General features: G+C 41.1%; 3 protein-coding genes across 6 annotated transcripts in view; 2 read left to right on the plus strand and 1 right to left on the minus strand.

The window, feature by feature from the left end:
- Positions 1–172: 172 nt before the first annotated feature.
- LOC134464232 (dermatopontin-like) lies at positions 173–4176 on the plus strand. The gene is made up of 7 exons (XM_063217706.1): positions 173–204; positions 2606–2670; positions 2849–2911; positions 2994–3093; positions 3193–3381; positions 3611–3763; positions 3937–4176. Exons 1-7 carry the CDS (start codon positions 173–175, stop codon positions 3974–3976), a joined length of 642 nt encoding a protein of 213 aa, XP_063073776.1. The 3' UTR covers positions 3977–4176.
- A 6982-nt stretch (positions 4177–11158) lies between these two features.
- Positions 11159–13448, plus strand: LOC134463958 (hemagglutinin/amebocyte aggregation factor-like). Its single transcript, XM_063217346.1, has 7 exons — positions 11159–11307; positions 11428–11532; positions 11640–11708; positions 11800–11899; positions 12037–12225; positions 12490–12642; positions 12862–13448. The coding sequence occupies exons 1-7, from the start codon at positions 11256–11258 to the stop codon at positions 12899–12901; spliced, it is 708 nt and encodes a 235-aa protein (XP_063073416.1). The 5' UTR covers positions 11159–11255; the 3' UTR covers positions 12902–13448.
- LOC134463957 (zinc finger protein 568-like) overlaps positions 12283–16574 on the minus strand; it is a 44599-nt gene continuing 40307 nt past the window's right edge. Inside the window, exons 9-11 of one of the 4 annotated variants that reach the window (XM_063217344.1) lie at positions 15062–15229; positions 14883–14966; positions 13035–13105 (exon numbers count right to left, since the gene is read on the minus strand). In XM_063217344.1, coding sequence (XP_063073414.1) covers positions 14908–14966; positions 15062–15229 — 227 coding nt within the window. In that variant the 3' untranslated portion in view covers positions 13035–13105; positions 14883–14907. Of the gene's footprint in view, positions 13106–13548; positions 15230–16574 lie in introns of those variants that run through there. The other 3 variants (XM_063217343.1, XM_063217345.1, XM_063217342.1) reach the window with 3 other exon arrangements.

Consider the following 16574-nt stretch of genomic DNA (forward strand, 5'->3'; position numbering starts at 1 on the left):
CCAAAAATAGTAGTATTCTTTTCACTGAGTGGTATAAAAGACAAACAGCAATTTTTTGTTAAATGTAACTAAATTGTACAGGTCTTGTGTCATGTTCCAGTCCAGTGTGACTAGGCCATGGCTGACTGCTCTGTAAAAGGAGGCTCAAGGCCAATAGGGACAAATCAGCACCATGGACAGAGGCATGCAGGGGCGGTGGGTAAGGTAAGTGGGGAACTGAGTCACTGAGCAAAAGTTCCTCAACTTAAAAAAGCTAATGTCAGTGGTTACATGTAGGTTCCCTTACTGTACAAATTGATACAATTCATATCTGTAACTCTTATTTCTCATTCTCTCATTCATGTCAAAGCAATAGGGCTGGACACGGGACTGTATCAATAATGTGGAAATACCACCTTCCCCACCCCTGCAAAATGATCATGCAGAAGTAAACACACATTCTGTCATTGTCTTTGACACTTGCAGGCTTTAGTGTATTGGAGCTGCTGTGCTGTGCTGGCACTTCTGATCTGTATCAATCATTTCCTGCAGTAATTAGCCCATCAGTCATCAGCCTGTAGTAGCAGTGGTACAACCTACTGACACGATTTCACTCAAGCAGAAACTGGTTTATCTCTTACTGCCACAGGTTCATCTCTTACGGGAAACGGGCCCTTTGCCAGCTCTTGAGATTACCAGAATGAATATAATATATATTCATATATATTATACAGTATTTTGAATTCAGTAATATGAATTTCTGTACAAAAGTGCTATCACTGAGATATCACATCTGACGAGCCATTCTTAAGATATACAGTACAAGTGATTAAATGTAAATTCCCAGCCAAGGCCCCCTGATACAGGTTGTGCCACGTTATTTTTTCTGTGCAACAGTGTTAATTTCGTCAACCATGACTATGACTAAAATATTTCGTCAAAGCCCTTTTTTGATTTTCGTCATTTAGACTAAGACTAAGACTAAATTGGGAAGGCAATGACTAAAATATGACTAAAACTAAAATTGATTTTCGTCATTGTGACTAAGACTAAGACTAATTTTTTAAAAAACTGACTAAATTAACACTGGTGTTAAATACAACAGAGAAAAAGAGAAGCAGTGTGTGAAAAAGTTTCATTCTGCACAGTGTGATACATGTTAAAAAGAGAAGCAGTGCACGGAGAAGGTTTATTCTGTCCAGTCAATGATATATGTTAAAAAGAGAAGCAGTGTGTGGAGAAGTTCTATTATGTACAGTGTTGACTAAAATGACTAAAAATTGACTAAGACTAAAATTGATTTTCGTCATTTAGACAAAGACTAAGACTAAATTGGGAAGGCAATGACTAAAATGTGACTAAGACTAAAATTGATTTTCGTCATTGTGACTAAGACTACGACTAAATCAAAAAAAGCTGACAAAATTAACACTGATGTGCAACCAGTTTCACAACTCGTTGAAGTTGGTGCATTTCGTAACCCATTCAAGTACTACAGAAAAGATAATACATATATAACATAGTAAGGAAGAAAATTATTCTATTGGGATTGTTTGGCTTCTTCTTGGTTCATTTTGGCTACTTAGTTATTCAATTTATTAAATTATTGATTTTATTTCACAATGTTTTCCTGCCAACCTGCCGTGGCCCCCCTGGCACCCCCTCATGGCCCCCGGCCCCCACTTTGAAAACCACTGTGTTATATTTCAGTTCATACTGTATAATTATGGGATGCCCTGGCATTTGGGATGTAAGACAATCTGGCTTTGCTGTGATGTGTGTGTACTGTACACTCTCTCCTGTGTGGTTATGTTTGCCTGCTTTTTTTGTCAGTCTATTGGTTTTGCAATTAGGTGATGTCTGGTCATGCAGGTCAATTTCATGATGATGACCTGAGCCTCACTCTCTGCCAAACACTACCTAAACATGACCCAAATCATTCCTCCTCTCACACCCTTGGCCTTTTTGAGGCCCTGCCCGTGCACTATCTACACAGTATAGTTTTATGACCGTTCATTTAATTGGCTACCTCTTATCAGTAGCATCTTGAAGCAATACCATATTTTCATTACCCTTGTCACCCAACAGGGTGGAGAGGTTACCCAACAGAGGTGGAATCGTCTCTCTCATAGAGGAAAACAGGGAGATGGTTCAATCCTCCATGAAATTTCACGACATGGAAAGTGGCATCCTGAACTGAGAGGGGCCAGTGACCTTTGACTAACAAGATTGCAAACATTATTTCAAAGTTGAGAAATGTTTAGCAGTCTATTGCATGATATTGTTTAGAACTGTAGCTTTGCTTTAGACTCAAGCTTAGAGTGTCAGAATAAAAACACTTTTACAACATATTTGTGGTTTGAACATTGCAGCCGAGTAGGCCATGGCAGGTTCTGGCCTCTGAATGACAAAAGACCAAACAAAGGTCGGCGTCTGCGCCTGAACTTAATACTCGTGTATTGCTTGGTGCGTGCACTCCCAGGTTCCTACTGGAGACATTGAGAATGGACTAGCTCCAAAACGTCTGTTTCTCCAGTTAACCTTAGACTTCTGTTGTTTAATTTCGGCTTCAATGCACTTTTTCACACAAGTCTTGTGTGTGCCTGCTTTTTTCCATTATCTTGAGGTTCTGGTCTCTGAAATGGACGGAGGTCCAGAAAAAGAAGAGGTTGCAGGGCAAGGAGCCTTCACGTAAAGATTTATGTTTATATTGTTTACTGTATTATACCTGGCAGAGGTTGAGCGCATGATTGAAGACCTGGCAAAACGACCCACATATGGTCAGCCTTCTGACAAGATTCTGAATTGAATTACTTTTGTATACATGTTTTACAAGAAATGTTTTAGGTATTTCTGGTTTTCTAAACAGAGGAATCAAAAAGCTTTGAAGCGCTGGATGACCTGGAGGTCCCTGCCCTGACAAATGACACAGGTAAGTCCGTCACGCTTTCGGATTATACATGTTATCAAAATGAGCTTTTATGGGAATTCAAGTCCTAATGCAATCATTTCAGATGGTTCATCGGCCAAGAGAACTAAGAGATATGTAAATTCCTTCAATGGGTATTTCTACGCTGTCTGTCCATCCGGTCAAACCATCTCTAGGATTTCCAGGTTAGTGATGAACTCTTTTCAGACTTTTAAACTTCCAATGTTACAATGTTACAACGGTTTGTCAATAATGTGGCCTATTCTCACTTTCTCCAACTCCAGTTACCACAGTAATGCCTATGAGGATCGTCGGTTCAGCTTCAGCTGCAAATCCACATTCAGCTCCACCCCCACGTGCACTGGTAGTGGTTATGTGAACAGCTTTAATGGCGTTCTCTCCTACACCTGCCCTTCCAACTACGTCATGTCAGGAGTAGCCAGTTACCACAGTAACACCTACCAGGACCGCAGGTAACCTCAATCATATACCGTCAGTGAATACAATCAACTTCATTGGATTTCATTTCAAAACATTTCTCTTTCTCTAATGCAGTTGTAATCAATGAATACACCTAGTGTTTCATGCTCATGAAAAGTAACTGAGGATGATCAAGAAGCTGAAAATACTGAATACTTTAGACCAGACTATGTATTATAGTGTTTCTTCTGATGTAATGACTTGTCCTCCATTTTGTGTCAGGTTCTACATCAGGTGTTGCAGAGCCCCTGGCCATTACCACCACAGCTGCCGTTGGACCCCCTGGGTGAACTACTATGAGGAGTACTTCAACTGGTATGTGCCCAACTACAACTACCTGGCCGGAGTCTACTCCATCCACCACAACTCTCCCCAGTAAGTGTCCCATACTCTTCCTTGATGACATCTAAGCATGTTCACTAAGTGCTACCAGTTATTGATACAAATGCACAACAAATATCAATCAATCAGATTCCTATATCTGCTTAAATTCCTGGTATATTCTTATGCTGACATCACAGTAAAGACTTTTCCTTTACCTATTATAGGGATCGCTGCTTCAGGTTCCTCTACTGTGCAAAGTACTGAGGAGCTTGACAGAAAGAAGTACAAAATGAAAACAATGTTTCTAAATGAGGTGTTTGTGTCCCGACTCATGATACTGTGTTCTCTGTCCTTTGCATATCCTACTTTTTAAAATCATTTACAGTGTTTCTCTACTGTGAGAATTTTAGCCTTCATTATACGTCATTTGTACCCAATGTCCATACCATGGGTGTAAACCTGAATAAAAAAAAAATATTGAAAATGTAATTTTTCTCCAATAAACTGCTCTAAACATACAGTAAGATTGACTGCTTGTGCCCTTACTCTTTCTAAATAAACAGCACAAAAGAGAACATCTACACATGAAAAAAGTAGGCTATGTAGTCTATATAGTATATCTACTGTATATATACTGTATATATTAGCATTATTCCAGTAATAGTTTTGAAAATGAAGGGTTTCAGTACCACTGACAGCTTGTGTCCCCTGGACATTCACCAAGTACGGGGTACAGTGCAGTACACATTGTAGGTGTTCATTATCAACACTGAACAACATTATCAACACTGAACAACACTATCAACATTGAACAACATTATCAACATTGAACAACATTATCACCATTGAACAACATTATCACCATTGAAACAAAGAAAAAAAACCCGCCTGCCTGTATGGCTCTACTCCGACAAGCATATACTGGCACTGTACTGGGTGCAGGTGGGTGGTTGGGGGTATACTGTACTATTCAATGTCTTGGTAATGGCCTTATATTATTCTTATTGGTTACACGTAAACTGCTTTTTTCGGGAAAGAAAGAAAGAAAGAAAGAAAGACAGAAAGAAAGAAAGAAAGAAAGAAGCCTGTTTGTGTCATCTCACTGTTGAACAAATGTTCCTGCCATGTTGCATTGCTGTACAGTATGAGATTGAAACCTGACTCTGACAGGGACAACAGGGGCCTCGATGCCAACAGCAATAGCAGCCTGTACACTGAAGTCTCAAGTTGAGTAATTTCAACTCACTTTTGTAAGTTTTTGTTGAAAAGCTAATTTGAGTTGAGATGTTAAATTGATATGGTATACAAATTGTAATAAATTTCAACTTATAACAGGTTGTGGAGGGCTGTTATTGCAAAGTTAAGTCAACAAACTTTACAAAGTTTTACAAGGTTTCAACCAATCATTGCCTGCTCACCTTAGTACTAAGGGCCAGAGCCATACAGAAGGGAGAGTTACGCGATTGGAGGACCAGGAATTAAATGGCAGCCCCGCCTTTCAGCGAGATTAGGTTGTTCCTAAAGCGGCTGTCTGCATAGACTCAACATACAACCACCACATTAACAGCCAAAAATAAGGACTAACGAACTATCTGCGGGGTAATCACCACAAATATGTAAACCATCAACTCTCTCGGTGGTGATAATCACAACAGTTTTACCATCTGTGATGTTTATCTGAAGTTATTACTACGAACAGCAAGTCTTGTCATATTCCCTGCATTGCATTTGCTGTGTGCTACGCCCACTACTAGGAACTAACATTCGCAACGCTGAGCAGCATGGAGAAGCTAAAACAGCTAACTTTGCTAATGAGGAAGTCGGCCTTAGCACACAGTGGAGATTGCCCGACTCTCCCTTCTGTATGGCTCTGCTAAGGGCTATCATGTCATAATTCAACTAATGCCTGCACCTGCCAAATGCATGATCACTGTGGTCACATGGTTTATTGCACCTGTATTTAACCCTATCCAGACCGGGGGGGGGGGCTAAAAGTGCCTGCACCAACTTTGAAATCGTATGACTCCTGAAAGGCTTAAGCGATGACTACGAAACTTGGAGACTTTTCCTAAAATGAAGTTGGCTACGATGTGATACCAAAAGATTAGGTTTGTCATTTTTGTTGTTGCCATGGTAACGGTTTTCTGACGGGTACGTCTGACAGAAAATCACTGATCTGAGTCTCATCAGTGTACCCTCCTTATTGCATACTACTTATTGTATAGTTATTCCATTACATTAGCATAACTTTACCAAATATAATATTTGCTAAATTAATTATTATAAAATGTTGCTAATTTATGCTAATTTGATGACATCATCAAATACCTAAATTTACCTTTCCCAATGCAAATTTCAACTCAATTTTATTTCTTCTTTTTATTTCTCATTGTTTGTGTGTCTTATGTAGATCATGGCCTGCAAATTTGGTAATAATATATCCTGTTGTTGAGGGCTGAATGCTTGCGGCTATGTTACACAAAACTGAAGCCGCTTTGCCATATCTACGACGTGATTTTGTCACACAATTTTTCATATGTTTTTACATTTTCATTAGCATCAGAAACTCTTGTCTACATTTGAAGTGGTCTGATGCACATAATAACTACAATTGATGTGCATTACCCAAGTTAGATGGAAAATACATCACGGTGACATTTTGGGCAATAAAACCAGGAAGTGACGTCATAATGACGTCATAATACCCAATAATGACACCAAACTGATGTCAATCATAGATTTTGGGCTGACGATCCTCTCCTCCGAGTTTGGTGGTCATACGCCATTTGGTTCCTAAGTTATGAGGTGGGGGCCAAAAGAGCCCCCCCCCGGTCCCAGGAATGCCAAAAAAGCCCGGTCTGGATAGGGTTAAACCAGAACTCCCGACTCGTACTGTGCTTGTACGTATGTCCTTACTTGCTTTGCTTGCTTTTGACAATGCTGCCAGCAATGCTTGCATGGAACGACTGCATTATTTATTGCAGTTTTACATGTTGTTTGCGCTGTCTTATGCCCCCATAGTGGTAGATCATTGTGTTACTGTTCCATTCACTTGGGGAGCCATGACTATGTGGTATTAATATGAACTGAAAATTAGAAATGGATGAAATGAATAACTTCAAACACTTAGTTGGCACAAACTTGTAAGGTTAGTTGAATAGATCCTCCAACGTAAATTGCTTATGTAACCTTGTAAGGTTAGTTGTAATATATCTTCAAACACTTAGTTGACATAACCTTGTAAGGTTAGATGAATACATACTCTAACTTGAATGGCTTAGTTGGTGTAACCTTGCAAGATTCAGTGTTCTCAAGTCTCACGCTTTGAGCGTGTGACACACGCATCTCAACAAATTCACACTCTCAGACGCCACACATGGTATTTCTCACTCTGAAATTTAGATAACTTCTCCAATCGGCACACCTATCCACAGACGCGCCAGCCATTGGTAACATCGCTTCTGTGTTCAGACCAGTTACCCAGTTAACAAGCAATTCAGCCAATTAGAAAATACATGGTTCTGTTGTAGGGCAGATCAGAGTTTCATCTAATGGCGCACGCTACAGAAGAAAGTTCGAAGTGAACTGCCTCAGAGGCTATCCAACAACAATTTGAGGCTCAAAGCAGCAGCCAGCATTCAAGGCTATGGTCCCTTTCCGTCAAGTGACATATGCCTGACTTGTCTCAAATTACCTGCGCCGAGCCCCTTACTCAGCGCCGCCATCCCCACAATGGTCCAAGCCCTACACAAGTGCGGATCCTAAAGAGAGCCCCCAGCCCGGCGGCGGAAAGACGCACCAAGACGTGGCTCCTCCCCGTAACAGGCAGAGGGACCGTCAGAGGTCTCCCGACCGTGGGGAGGGAGACCGAAAGAACAAGTAGCCTACCATGTGGTCGTAACACTGCATTGTACTCCACACAGAAAAGCTAAGTCGTGGACCAGTAGACTGATAGTTCCTCAAATAAATGCAATATGAACTAAACTACAGTAGTAGTACAAGTGTAGTGCCATCATCTGTAAGCACTTTTAAAAACCGTAACTGTGTTTAATCTATGTGGTTCATACCCTTGAACTAAGCACACTGGCACCTCCAGATCGAGAATCTATGCAATCCAACCCCACCAAGCATACATACAGCATTTACGTCATGCCACTTCAATAATAAACATCAATAACGAAAAGCAAACAATCATCAAATCATAATGTGGTTTGAAAAGGGTGTGAAGACATCAGTAGGGGATTTTGAACACACAAGTGTCACTTGATTCAAATGGTAGCCCTCAGATCCACAAAGGTTGGGAACCCCCGCAATATATGGTGCTGCAAAGGCACCAGATTGCTTAAGGCCGCATTGATTGTTTACATCTGCATTCTATTTCTGGAACGGTTAATTGTGAGGAATTTTTCTTTGAGATGAGTATCAGTTACTGTAAACACATGTAAAATAACTTTAACACTTGTGGCCTATATAGCTTGTCAGTGGAAGCTGCCAATCAAGGTCTCGTGCTCAACAAAGATGTTGCCAAACAGGGTCTGGGTTCTTACAGGAACTAGAAACGTGTTGGCAGTGAAAGATGTTGTGGAATGAACTTAATCCTTCAAGAAAGAGAAACTCCTGTCAGAGTTATTTACTGCATCATTACAAAGTGGTAATTAGTGTGCCCCATTACAAACATGCACACACGCAAAAACAAACACACACACACACGCATGCACACAGATACAAGCACACACACACACACACATTGCACACACACTGTCAAGAAAAATATACTTCTCTGTCAACGGTGTTTCGTCTCCTTTCACGTAACTCATTAGAAATTCAGGAATGTGGCCTCCCACAAAAATACAGGATAACCTTTATTGATTGGATCTCGCAGCTGTCAATCACTCAGCCAGGGAGGGCTGACACTGGCTTTGAACCTGATCAACTGGTCTAGTCAGGTATGGGCCCTGCATGGGAGGAATCTGTTGAATGGCATTGTCTTCTGCACGTGAATGACTTTCACTTTGTCTATTCCTGTCACTGTTTACGCTTTACTACTGCTTGTGGAATGGTGACAGTAATTCCTGCTGAGAAAGGGCGTGCACTAAAGACAGGTGTACGTGTTCCACTGGCACACATTTGAAGGGTGATGAGGGACACGTCAGCACCATGGACAGAGACGGACAGTTGACGCCAAGTGATGTGTAGAGGTAGACGGTAGGCCAGTGGAAGCTTTCTTCTGCTCTAGGGGGTCAGTGTGTTCATCATCATAATCATTCTGTATTCAAGGGACCTTGACGGGGCTTTGAGCTCTTGTTCACATGACCTAGTGAATCAGGCCAAAACAATAAATGAAAATATACAGTGAGTCCAATAAGTATTTGATCCCTTGCTGATTTTGTTGGTTTGCCTACTAACAAAGACATGATCAGTCAATACATTTAATGATAATATGTATTTTAATATGTAGAGGCAGAATATCAAAAAGAGAATATAGAAATAAACTTCTGAGAATATATATTAATTCATTTCTCTTTCACTGAGGGAAATAAGTATTTGATCCCTTACCAACTGAAAACAGTTCCGGTCCCACAGATCAGATAGGCACTTCCTATCAACTTGTCCTCCGAATTAAAGACTCATGTACATACTAGCATGCATAAAAGACACATTGAATCAGCAGAAGCAGAATCAGTCCGCCATCAGTTCAGTGAATCATTCAGACTGCAAACTCACCAACATGGGAAAGACCAAAGGATATCAGGACAAAAGATTTCAGACCTGAACAAAGAGGAAATGGGCTACAAAGTCACAAGAAAGAGACTGGATATTAAGGACCCAACTATTGATGCATTTATTCCGAAATCTAAGGAATACAAAATGACCATCCATCAGCCTGTCTGGGGTTCTATACACAATTTGACCTTTTGTAAGGATTCAATAATCATGAGAACAGAAAGAAAGCACCCTAGACCTGTACGGGATGAACTAGGCAATGATATCATCTTCTGGGACCAAAATCACTGAGAAAACAATTGGTAGCACTTAATGCCACAGAGGATTAAAATCCTGTAGTGCACACATGGTACCCCTGCTTCAGACGGAACCTGTGCAGTCCCGCCTGAGGTTTGCCAATGAACATCAGACTGGTTTAGGATATGAAAAGGAGGTGCTGTAGTCAGATGAAACCAAAATCAAGATGTTTGACATTAACACAATTCAATGTGCTTTGAGAAAGAGCCTATGATCCCAAGAACACGTCCTCACCATCATGCATGAAAGTGGTATCATTATGGTTTGAGGGTGTTTGTTTGGCCAAGGCACAGGACAACCTGACACCGTCAACGAATGGATGGAGGGAGACATGTAACGTGCAATCCTGAGTGCAAACGTCCTTCCCTCCACCACTATAATGAAGGTGGAACATTTTTGGATCTCCCAACATGACAATAATATGCAACATACAGTCAAAGCGACGAAGGAGTGGCTCAAGAAGAAGCTTATTAAAGTCATGAAATGGCCTAGACAGTCTCCAAACATTAACCCTATAGTAAGTCTATGGAGGGAACTGAACCTCCCATTTGCCAAACTACAGCCATAAACTGTTAATGTTTTAGAAATAATGTGCAAAGGAAAGTTGGCAAAAATCAATTCTAATATATGAACAAACATTGTCAAGAACTAAAAGAAGCATCTGAATTCTGTGCTAGAGAAATAGGACTTTGCAACAAAGTACTTTGTCTTCTTTTGATATAGGGGTCAAATACTTATTTGCCTACATGAAATACAAATCAATTAAAATATATTCTTTAAAGTTATTATCTGGAATTTCGTTTTGATATTCTATCTCTCCATGTTAGAATACATATTATCATTACATTTAGAGACTGATCATGTCTTTATTAGTGTGGAAACTGGGAAAATCAGGAAGGGGTCAAATACATATTGGACTCACTGTAAGTTCACTTGAGAGGTTTGAGGTACTGTTGATGTCCTATTCCATTCACTCATGTAATACTCAATTCCATAATTTAGTCATGCAATATTGTAAATAAAAGTATCTTTCATGATCCATTCACAGTGCAAAATGTAAAATATTTGAACTAAGATGAGAGGACAGTAATAGATTAGATGCCAGAGGGCCAGGAGGCTTCACATAAAGAGCTCTGCTCCACATTTACTGTAAGTTCACCTGCATGGTGACATTCCTTCCAGTAAAACACATTCAGATGCACTGTATTTCTAACTGCCATAGTATCTTTACATGTTAATTAGGACCCATTTCCCATAACAGACTAATCTAGCCACCCATGATGCACCCAACCAACAGGTTCCTCTGATCATGACAGACATGCTGTCATGTTTAGTGATTGACACGTGGCCAAGTCACGCGAGACACAACACTCTAAGGTATAAAAGCGGCACCTGTGGACTTCACAGACAGAAGTCTCCCAAAGCGGCAACTTGGGTCACTTGACAGCAAAGCTGCTGGTAGCATCTCTATTACCTGGCAACAGCATCCTCTGGCAACAGCAGCTGTATTGCTGACGTCACCATGGAGACACTGAAGACAGTCTGCTCTCTTCTGCTTCTCCTTTATGTTGGAGGTAAGTCCAGCATTGGTCTGGTTGTCCATTAAAAAGATTATGTTATCAACCAACACATTTTCAATTCAAATTTACAAAGTAATATTGCTTTGAAACTTCATTGATATTACTTTTGTTCAGGCATCATGTGCAAGGCAGTGGACTCCAGCTCTGGTGAAGAGGATGAGGGAGACCTGGAAGAGGTTGAGCGCATGATTGAAGACCTGGCAAAACGACCCACATATGGTCAGAACTACCTTATGTTCTTCACATACTGGCAAGATTCTGAATTTGAATTACTTCAGTACATGTTTTACAAGAAATGCTCAAGGTATTTCTGGTTTTCTAAACAGAGGAATCAAAAAGCTTTGCTAATGAAGCGCTGGATGACCTGGAAGTCCCTGCCCTGTCAAATGACACAGGTAAGTCGGCCACCCTCTCAGATTATACATGTCATTAAAATGGGATTTTAAAGGGAATTCAAGTCCTAATGCCAGCCTGTCATGATTTCAGATGGATCATCGGCCAAGAGATCCAAGAGATATGTAAACTCCTTCAATGGTTACTTCTACGCCATCTGCCCATCCACCCAAACCATCTCCAGGATTTCCAGGTCAGTGATGAACTCTTTCAAGGCTTTTAAATTGTGGTTCAAACTGCCTCTTTGCTAAGCTTTTTCTGTTGAGCATTTTCAGTGAGTTACAATTGTTTGTCTGAAATGTGGTTTATTTTCACTTTCTCCAACTCCAGTTACCACAGTAATGCCTATGAAGACCGTCGGTTCAGCTTCAGCTGCAAATCCACATTCAGCTCCACCCCCACGTGCACTGGCAGTGGTTATGTGAACAGCTTTAATGGTGTTCTCTCCTACACCTGCCCTTCCAACTACGTCATGTCAGGAGTAGCCAGCTATCACAACAACTACTACCAGGACCGCAGGTAACCTCAATCATATACTGTCAGTGTGTGAAATTGAACAATATAATCAACTTCATAGGATTTTCAACATGTTTCATTTTCTGTTTATTTGCTTTCCAGAAATTACATTTGAACACACACAGTTTTGTCATTAAGAAACGAATAAACCTATTTAAGTGACTGAGGATGATCAAGAAGCTGAAAAGACTGAATACTTCAGACCAGGATAAGCATTAGAGTGATTCTTCTTATGGGCCTAATGATTTGTCCTCCATTTTGTGTCAGGTTCTACATCAGGTGTTGCAGAGCCCCTGGCCATTACCACCACAGCTGCCGTTGGACCCCCTGGGTGAACTACTATGAGGAGTACTTCAACTGGTATGTGCCCAACTACAACTACCTGGCCGGAGTCTACTCCATCCACCACAACTCTCCCCAGTAAGTGTCCCATACTCTTCCTTGATGACATTTTATAGTTCTATAAAACCATATTCAAAAAGTGATACCAGGTATTGATAGAAATGCATATAAATGTCTGATGAATGCTAATCAATCAGTAAATCTTCCTGAATGCCTGATATATTCTTATGTTCACATTACAGTTAAGAGCATGTCTCTCTTCTAATTTTCTCTCTTATGTCCTTCACCTCATTATAGGGATCGCCGCTTCAGGTTCCTCTACTGTGCAAAATACTGACTGCAACTATCACAAGAAAGACCTGCAAGGTCCTGAAAACAATGTTTCTGAAAGGGGCCTTTGTGTCCTGACTTGTGATACTGTGTTATCGGTCCTTTGCATGTCCTACTTTATTTTTTAATATAGGCCTACTGTCTTTCTCTACTGTAGGAATTGTAGTTTTTAATATTCGTCCTACCCAATGATCATACCATGGATGACAACCTGAAAAAGAATGTTGAAAATAAGTTTTTGCTTCAATAAATTTCTCTAAACATAAAACTGACTGCTTACATCTGTACTCTTTATGAACAAACAATTTACAAGAGAGAATCTACACATGGAAAAATATATTACTTTTTTGCATTATTCCAGTAATAGTTTTGAAAATGAAGGGTTTCAGTTCCACCGACAGCTTGTGTCCCCTGGACATTCACCAGGTACGGGGTACAGTGCAGTACACAATGTAGTGTGTTCATTATCAACACTGAACAACATTATTAACACTGAATAACATTATTAACATTTTACCAATGAAAAATAAAATAAACCGTCTGCTTGTATTGCTGTGCTCAGACAAGCATACGTATACATACATTGCACTGTAGGTGCACTGGTGGGGGTGCTGTTCAATGCCCGTTGGAGGAAAGACAGAGACATTGGGGGAGTCTAGTTTAGCCATGTTTATCACTTCATCAACATGTTTAATCACCACCCCCGTCCTCCATATCTTGCTCTGCCTTTCCTCATTGGCCGTGTGTGTGTGTGTGTGTGTGTGTGTGTGTGTGTGTGTGTGTGTGTGTGTGTGTGTGTGTGTGTGTGTGTGTGTGTGTGTGTGTGTTATATCTATGAGAAGGTTCCAGAACATATTAGAAACACTCAATACACTCCACCAGAGGGAGCCCATAGACCAGGCAGAGTGCAAGTGCACGTCTGTGTGTACTGTATGTGTTCACATGTGTGCATCTACTGTATGTGTATCTCTGTTTGCATGTGTGGGTGTTGTGTACCAGCGGTCCGTTTCTCGAAAGCGTTTCTCCACCAGACAGACCCTTTAGACAGGGCAGAGTGCAAGAGCACGTCTGTGTGTAGGCCAACTGTATGTGTCTGTGTGTGTGCGTCTCTCTGTGTGCACTGTATCTGTTCACATGTGTGCATCTACTGTATGTATATCTGTTTGCATGTGTCTGTCTGTGTGGACTGTATGATCTGTTTGCATTTGTGTCTGTGTGTACTGTATCTGCATGTGTGTGTCTGCATGTACTATATACTGTGTCTATTTGCATGTCTGCATCTGTGTGTACTGTTCATGTACTGTATGCGTCTATTTGCATGTGTGGGTGTTGTGTACCAGATCAGTGGCATCAATACTAGGGTTGCCACCTGTCCCGTTGTTCCCTGATTGTCACGGTTGTTAATGGTTTATCCAGGGTAAAAACAAGAGCTTTCTAGGACACTGAATGAAGGGAGCTTAAGTTGGTGTCGTTGAAGAGCTTCTGGGAGAGGACGCCTTCTTATGCTGTTTGCAGTGGTAGGGCTTTTCTTTGGTGTGTGTAAGCTGGTGTAGCTTAAGTGAGTTTACGTGCCGAAAACGCCTCTTACACTGTTTGCACTGATGGGGCATCTCTCCTGTATGAATGAGCTGGTGCTCTCTGAGATTCCCCGCCCGGGTAAAACATTTGCCACACTGTTTACATTGATGGGCTTTCTCTCCTGTGTGAATGAGCTGGTGTAGTTTGAGACTCCCCGCCCGTGTAAAACATTTGCCACACTGTCCACATTGATGGGCCTTTACTCCTGTGTGTGTAAGATGGTGTAGTTTAAGTGAGTTTACGTGCCGAAAACGCATCTTACACTGTTTGCACTGGTGGGGCATCTCTCCTGTGTGTGTAAGTTGGTGTGTTTTGAGATGATCTGTCCGTGTAAAACATTTGCCACACTGTTTACATTGATGGGCCTTTACTCCTGTGTGTGTAAGTTGGTGTTTTTTGAGATTACTTGCCTGTGTAAAACATTTGCCACACTGTTTACATTGATGGGGCATCTCTCCTGTATGAATGAGCTGGTGTTGTCTGAGACTCCCCGCCTGGGTAAAACATTTGCCACACTGTTTACATTGATGGGCCTTTACTCCTGTGCGTGTAAGCTGGTGCCTTTTAAGACGTGTTGCTGTACTAAAACCTTTGCCACACTGTCCGAACTGATTTGGTTCATCTTTGGTTGGCTTCCCTTGATGGGTTTGCTGATGTGCTTTTGGAGTTTTCACGTTACTGAGACCAGAACAGAGATACTTCTTCAATGTGGTCTCTGGGGCTGCAGTAGATTTGGGTTGGGACCCTCCTCCTGTTCCTGCACCAAAAACACAAAACAATCATGAATCTTCATCTTAGGTATCCCTGCATATTAACTCATTGGCTGCCTTCGGCGGCGAATGACGTCATTTCGAATAGTGACGCCCCCTGCCTTTGACGGCGTTCGCCGATAATTGCGGTTTTTTTTTTTACAGCCACGCCTTGAGGACGGTCTGACCTATGTTGTGTATAAATTTCACGCCTCTAGGCATGTTCGAACTATTCCTGTACGTGACAGAAGTGTCCGTAGGAACAGTCAGGGCAGGGCATTAGCTCAGAGCAAGAGGAAATGTCAAGACAAAAACATCCCTTTTTACTATTATAATCTCAAAAGTAGCATAGCAAAAACATTTTTGAAAGTAAAGCACCTGTGACAGTAGTCTACTTTCTTGCCCTGTGATTTTAACACAGGTAGGCTACTGACTTTAATGTCAGAGCCTGACAAAAAAAAAACTTCCTCTCAAGACCAAAATACAACCCCCTGTTGCTATCTAGCTAGTAGGCATTGTAGCTAGCTTGCCCAAAATACACCATGTTCAACCAGAGATGATCTGTGTGGCAACCGTTTCATTTTGGATAATGTGATCAGCCTACACAACATCAGGATGATGCGTACAAAAGATCATCTAACAGGAAAATGCACGGGACTAGTGGTGATGTGTCACCTCAGTTGGGAATGCTTGGCTATAAAGTTTGCTACGCTAGCTAGCTAGCACGAAATCGCTAACAACTTACAACTAAGCCTAAATAAAGGAGCCTTGGTAAGTCAACTATTTTTACTCATTCTACAGTTACTTTTTATGGATCTGTATAGAAGACCTCATTTTTTCCCGCTAACTCAAAGGAATGGAGGAAAAATAAATGAGGCATTCAAAGAAAAGAACACGGTCCCTCAAGTCAAATATGACAGAGGTTCCCTGATGTTTCGAGGTTGCTTTGCTGCCTCTGGCACTGGACTACTTGACCGTGTGCATGGAATTATGAAGTCTGAAGACTATCAACAAATTTTGCAGCATAATGTAGGAGTCCACCCCTGAATCCCATAGAAAACCTATGGAGAGATCTCAAAACGGCAGTGTGGAGAACGCAGCCTTCAAATCACCTCAAGGATGGTCTAAAATTTCAGTAGAGCGTTATAGGAAACTCATAGATGGTTATCAGAAGTGGTTGTTCGCAGTTATTTTGTCTACAGGTTGTGCTACCAAGTATTAGGCTGAGGGTGTTAATACTTCTGTCCGGACCATTTTTGAAGTTTTGTGTAAAATGGTCATTCATTTGACTGTTTTTACATTCTCTTTTGTGTTTTTTCATTGCAAGACAAACAAATGAAGATCTTAATAGCA

Source organism: Engraulis encrasicolus, chromosome 15, assembly GCF_034702125.1.
Source record: "Engraulis encrasicolus isolate BLACKSEA-1 chromosome 15, IST_EnEncr_1.0, whole genome shotgun sequence".
In the NCBI taxonomy this organism is placed as follows: Eukaryota; Metazoa; Chordata; class Actinopteri; order Clupeiformes; family Engraulidae; genus Engraulis; species Engraulis encrasicolus.